This window comes from Thamnophis sirtalis, unplaced genomic scaffold (genome assembly GCF_051295495.1).
Source record: "Thamnophis sirtalis isolate CommonGarterSnake01/CBP01778 unplaced genomic scaffold, rThaSir2_p1.2 scaffold_2, whole genome shotgun sequence".
Lineage (NCBI taxonomy): Eukaryota > Metazoa > Chordata > Lepidosauria > Squamata > Natricidae > Thamnophis > Thamnophis sirtalis.
In genome coordinates, this window is record NW_028261382.1 from 122806042 (window position 1) to 122812828 (window position 6787).

The following is a 6787-nucleotide window of genomic DNA, read 5'->3' on the forward strand; positions in this document are numbered from 1 at the left end:
GGCAATGAGGAAGGGTCTATTGGATGTACTCCCAAAGAATTCATTAGAAGACTTGACAGCAGAAGATTTCAGGCTTCTAGTCAATGGATGTGGTGAAGTTAATGTTCAGATGCTAATCAGCTTTACTTCTTTCAATGATGAGTCAGGTATAATATATTTTGATTATAAGTTGCACCATAATAAAATTCTGATCAGCTTCTTTGCATATTGATTAAAAAATAAAATGTTTTACAAGTGATATAGGGTTATCCAATGTTGTATAAGCTGGCCTATTCCATTCCTCTAGAGAAGATGTGAAAGGGATCTAGTGGGAATATGTTCAGTCACTTGTGCCCATTCTTCTGGTGGATGGAAACAGTTGTGTGTAATCCATACATACTAGTACTTCTGGATTGTAATTATCCTGTGCCCACTGGGGAACCTCTTCACAAATTAAAAATGATAATTATTTCTTTCAGATACAATTTTTGGAATTTTTGAAAATTTGAGATCACTTGCTTAATGCAAAATATAATTTATAATGAACATTGTATTACTGACCAACTAAAGAGTAGTTCTGTTGAATCATACTATTTCGGTAGCATTTAATACATGATTTTGATATTCTTTCATTTCATTTTGAATAGGAGAAAATGCTGAGAAACTTCTGCAGTTTAAACGATGGTTTTGGTCCATAGTAGAGAAGATGAGTATGACTGAAAGGCAAGATTTAGTAAGTATTATTTCTTTTCCTTGGAGCATACCTTTTGAGTAATTGTTAAATTCCTTTAATGCTTTGAAAAGTTAAAAAAATATTATTCTCACTTACATATTATTATCCAGTTTTTTTCTCATGTTGACATATCCCATATGCTTCGGGTTTAGAATTTCTTTAATATGAAATCCTGAGATAACATTGCAAACTTTTGAAAGTGTGGGATTTTGAATAGCTATTTGAGATATGATATGGAATTTTCCATGGAAAGTGAAAAAATGTAAATGACATATATCTAGTCCTTGGAAATACTTTCTAGGCCAGGTCTCTAGAGATTAGATTAGTTGCTCACAAAAAATAATAGTACAGTGTAGCAATAAATCTGTGGCGTTTTCACCTGAATATTACCCGCATTACTTGAATGTTTACCAGTAAAAGGTTTATAAGACAAGAGATTTTACATAAATCTTTGTTAAAATTAAATATGTTAAGAAATTGGTAGGTGTTCATTTTAATGTCACTTTATACACCTCTTGGGGTTAGGACAGAAATATTAACAAAAAGTGAGATAGATGAAAAAATGTTAATATAAAAATATGTGTTGTTTGCAAGATACTATCCATATATATTTGTTACATGATATGGAATGATTAATATCAAAATTGAGTATGAATTTATTTATTTTAACATGTTTTTTTTAACGGATCTTAGGTCTACTTTTGGACATCTAGCCCCTCATTACCTGCTAGTGAAGAAGGATTTCAGCCTATGCCATCCATCACAATAAGACCACCAGATGATCAACACCTTCCTACAGCAAACACATGTATATCACGCCTTTATGTTCCACTTTATTCTTCTAAACAGATTCTTAAACAGAAGTTACTACTCGCCATTAAGACCAAAAATTTTGGTTTTGTGTAGACTATTAAAAAAAAGTGTGTATTGCTGTATAATTATTACTAGCTAGATTTTTTGTAGAGTTTCCATTTGTCCATAAAAGTTTATGAAAGTTAATGCTGTCATGCCCCCTCCTGCTGCTGGTACTGCAAAGATAAAATGCAACATTCCCAAACAAAGTTGGTAACCCAAGGGCTGAAGAAGCACTGGCGATGTTAGATTGTGATCATTTGCTAGTCATTAACTTCTTGGCCAAATCCAGCCAAAGATGACAGCAGAACAATATAAATTACACTGTGATTTAACTTTTTGCAAAAGGGGTAGAAATATGTCAAATGTTCTTAAAAAAATAATAATTCACTGCTGCCTTTCTGGAAAGTGTTTCAGCAAAGGTGCTTGTATAGAGGGAATAGGAAATTTCAAAATAAAAGATGAAGTATGTCCTGTGGTTTATTTTAACTTTTTTAAAAAAAAAGAAAAAGAAAAATGGTGTTTAAGTTTGTGGTTGGCTGCAGTTGTGCATCATGTATATTGAACTTGTAAAAAGTTCTTGCCAGTTAGAGCTAAGAGTTGAAATCATTCACGTTTGCTTACAAAAACCACTGCCATTGCAATTTTGTCTGCTTGCACTGGACTCTGGCACAATAAATACCACCATTAATGTTTTGCATGTAGTCTGTATAACCTTAGTGAGATTCTTTTTGTACGTAAGAAGGAAGCCAATGCACAGTATTTAATCGTTTACAATCAACATTTTGTATCCCTCTTTCTTTGAGCAGTCAGTTAGGAGGCTTATACCTCCAGCTCAAATCCAGACACTTGTTCTGCTGTGTCTCAAGCTGGTTAAATTTTCAGCCTGGGCACTACCTGGTAACTGTAAAATGTTTATAAGATCATGATTATTTGAAGGTACATTTTGGAAAAAAAAATTTAATGTTCGTGAGCAGCTTAACTACTTTTGTATCTAGCCTTTTTTAAGTATCTTGTTACAGTTTTTAATAAATTACAGTCATACTGAAAAAAAATAGTTTTTATTTATGTGAACTGTATATTTTAGTTGCTACTGCACACCACAGTTATCTATTAAGTTATTTGTAAGTGAATAAAACTACTCTTCCTCTTCAGTTAAAATAGAATCAGTTCAGTCTGCATTTTACAGTTAGCAGAAAAGTTAAAGATTGCCTGATCCAACAAAGTATATAATCTTTTCATCATATATCGCTTACTCAGCACAAAAATGCTTGCCAAATGCAATGTGGTGCACATACAAAATGCTATTTTTATTAAAGCATTTTAGTGCATAACATTTCAGTATATTAAGATCCTACTTAGTTCAACACTAACATATTGTAGGAAAGAGGAAGATTCTTTTTTAATTTTATGCTTACCATCTCATAGTCAGGAATTCCTTATAATTCGTTAACTCTTTTTTTCTGTGGGGTTTTGGCAGGGGGTAGGGGGAATTGCACATCATTAAGAACTTGCCTGAATTTCTGCCAAAATGGACCACCTCTTCTCTTTCTCTATGCCAACAACTTTCACGGCTCTTTCTGCCTTAGCTTGAAAATAGCATCCTGCTTCTGTAAAGTATCTATTGTTTTGGCAGGCACTCTAGCAGTGTAAATCCTAACTGTAACCTCTTTTAAATAAAGACTGAAGACTGTTCTCTTAAAAGCTGACTGTGCCAGGCTTACTCAGTTTTTAAAAAAAATTAAATAGCAGGTGCTTCATTTATTCCCCTTGCACATTTTGATGAAATCATTCTTTCTGAATGACAGCCCTTTTAAGGATAAGGATGGAGTTTTTCATGTTTGGTGTAGAATTCAGGTTCTGTTTTTGAATTTGCTACTTGGCTTATAGCAAGTTTCATAATGTCTGAGCCTCTTGCATTCTGTAATTTTAAAAAATGCTACCTACCTCTCAGAAGAGTTGAGGCATAATAAAGTTAATATTCTCCGAAGCCCTTTTAGGAAAGGCTGTGTATATTGTAAAATATTGTTATATATAACCTGTGTATATCTAGTATATCCCTGTTACATGTATAGCTCTGTATATAACACAATTGTTATACAACAGTCACAGCAAAATACATTACAAAAATTTATAAGGCCTATACAGTAGCGCGTGTGTGTGTGTGTGTGTACACACACATGTACACAAACAATACTTTGTTGTTACTCTAATGCCAAGGGGAAAGCTAGAATGATTGATGTTGTAGTCATTGACTCAAAATGTGTATGTAGCTATATAAATAGCTTTTCTCTGTATATTTGAACATTATCAAGCTTTTAATAAGAAATGCTTATTAAAATTGTACACCGCATTACTGTGTGGCTTAAATTAGTTTCTTTTAAATATATGGCAAGAAAAATCATAGGAAAGTTTTCCAATAGTGTCTTGAATTTTACCTAACTTTTGATAATCATATTCTTTTAAAAGCTGGATTTTGGTTACTTTTTTCCCTCAGAAGTTACCGAGCTGAATGGGCTTGAAATCATGGCAATTGAGTTGTTATGGTAACCCTCTAAAGTCCTCTGGGACTTTCTTGATCCATGGAACCTCAGTTCTGTAACAAGATGTATGATATTTTGGTAATTGGATAGTCACTAACTATGAAATCAACCCAAATAAGAAATGATATGTGCCCCAACAAATTATGGTACCTTCAGAATTTCTTACTTTATGTTGCCCACAATTTAGCCTTTTGGACTAATGTTAATTTGAGACAAAGCAAGGTTATTCTGTACATCTGTTAATTAGCACCATTGTCTATTGATCAGGCCAGCTTTTTAGTTTTGCAAGAAACAGATAAAATATAAAATAGCGAAGCATATGAAGATTTATAAACAATTAAAAATCTTATTTAATCTGGTTGTTAGCACTATATGTTTAACTTGGCATACATGCCAATAATACTATTTGTCAGAGACAGCATGAGTGTTGCCACTTGTTCTAGTTAAAATTTCAGAAGATGGAAGCAGCTGAAGATCTAGCCATCAAGCTAGTTTGTGGGTAATCCTTTAGACACTATATCCTAAATTTTGTTATGCTTTATAAGTAAACTGACAAGCAAAATGAGGTATTTAAGCCCCTGAAAGGACTTAATTGTAGCAATAGGAGACATACTTTTTACAGTTACAGTTTTTTGCATGCTATGTTTCATTACAATAAGAAAAGTTTTTTTGTCTGTAAGGCTGCAACTGCTTTACAGAACTGTCTTCTCTTCTGGATAATAGGGAAAGCTTTTTTTTTTCCTCTTCTCTTTAGTATGCCAGGATGTTGTTTGAAGATTTGCCTATGTCTGGGCTCTCATTCAGTATGATGTAGAGATCGAAGCTCTTCAGACTAAGATTGGAGACATCTAGGCTTAAATCCCTTATGAAAATTTACTGAATAGCTGGGAGAGTTACTCTTGCTCAACTCAACCACTTTTACAGGATGATTTTAATTGGGTTAAAATGGAGATAATTATGCAAGCTGCCTTGAAAGGCAAGATTAACAAAAACCATACAGAATATCTACTCAGAGGCAGAGGAGATAAAGATGATAAAATGGATTTGGGAGATGCAAGTTGTACATTGAAGGCTTAATGTTTTAACTTTTTTTGTACCTGTTGGTAGCTGAGAAATATTTTAATATTGTAAGACACTCGCTGCATATCCTAAAATGTAGCTACCTTCAATTAAAAATTTCTTACAATACTTAAATTTCTGACAAAATCTATTTACTCTGTTTAGATATTTGTAAAAAAAAAGCTGAAAAAATATTAGGGTCAGTATTGTATCCTTGGAGATGTTGTTCATACAACATCTGACACAAATGTTGAATTAAGTTTCTTTCAAATCAAATTTGACTTCTGGTTAACTTTATGGACACATCCAACAAAATTGTTGTTTACTTAACAATTCAGAAATGGTTTGCCATTACCTTTTCAATTTTTTAAAACCTCCCAATGTAACCTTCAGTAGGTCTCCAATTCACAGGGTGTCTTTCAGAAAGGTAATCACTAGCTGAGTACTGGTGAACTAATAACCTAACTAGCACCGTAAAAGCTTTTGGCAATATTATGTATTTATTATGACTATGTGAGCCCCTGTGGTGCAATGTGGAAGATGTTGGACTTGAGCAGAAAGATTGAGGTTCTACTCCCCCACCCCAATCATGGAGGCCCCAATTGACTTTGAGCCAGGGATCAATACATTTTATAGGTGAACATTACTTTACAATTCAGTCTGCAATTACTCAATACTAATTTTTAATCTAGCCTCAACCTGTTTTGGGACTTCTGGCACACGTATACTGTTTCACATGCATACATGTTGGGAGGAAGAGAAATCTCCAAGGTTAGTTGAGTCACAAAATTATGGAAGGTACAGGACAATTGCACAGGATTTTTAAAAATTTAATTTAAAATCCAGTTGCCTTTTAAGGTAAATTGGGATAAATACCGATTTGCATGAGGAGAATTCCAACTCTAAAAATGCCTTACCAATTCAGCCCTGCCCCATGTCGTGATGACTGAGCACCATAGAATGTGTTCAAATGCCAGTGCACCTCTTAAAAAATTAAAAGGATACCCTTTCCATAGAGAAAAGTGGGGGAGACCAATACTGAGGCAGACTTACATAAAGGAGATTGCAAATGAAATCCAGAAGTAACCATTGGGAAGTTTGCAGAATAGTCCTCAAAAATGGGCACCAGATTGTTTGATACCTCTGGTGATTTTCCCACAAACCGTGTGAGTGGGTGGGCATAGTTTCATGCTGCCTAGATCCTGCATGTGCACAGATGGGGCTTCACTCCTTTGTGCAGCAGGATTCCTGGTGGGCCGTGGATAAGGGGTTGGGGACTCCTGTCATATCCAATAGTCAACAAATGTACTCAGGAAACTCAGAAGCAAATATGATCTATTTTTCCTATTAGTTCTCTCTGATAGCTGTATTTAAAGGCCTTTTGAGACCAGGCAGTTAAAATATCAAGATTAATAGCAGCTGATAGTCTAATTGTCCCTTAACTTTTTCCAGTTCCCCACTCCCAGGAGCAAATTCCAGATACACTTTTAGGAAGCGAGACTTAGCAAACACAGCAGAAAATGTCCAGTGTAAATACACATAGGATTGCACTAAAACCTCTATTTGAGAAGTAACATCTAAACAATTTTTTGGGGCCTTCACTCCTGATGGCTTCCTGGAC

General features: G+C 34.3%; 1 protein-coding gene across 7 annotated transcripts in view; it reads left to right on the plus strand.

The window, feature by feature from the left end:
- The window catches only part of UBR5 (ubiquitin protein ligase E3 component n-recognin 5), an 83490-nt gene extending 80871 nt beyond the window's left edge, over positions 1 to 2619 (plus strand). For all 7 annotated transcript variants that reach the window (XM_014068785.2, XM_014068788.2, XM_014068786.2 and 4 more), the window contains 3 exons: positions 2 to 146; positions 627 to 712; positions 1406 to 2619. In XM_014068785.2, coding sequence (XP_013924260.1) covers positions 2 to 146; positions 627 to 712; positions 1406 to 1618 — 444 coding nt within the window. In that variant the 3' untranslated portion in view covers positions 1619 to 2619. The remainder of the gene's footprint in view (position 1; positions 147 to 626; positions 713 to 1405) is intronic.
- The last annotated feature ends 4168 nt before the right edge of the window (positions 2620 to 6787 follow it).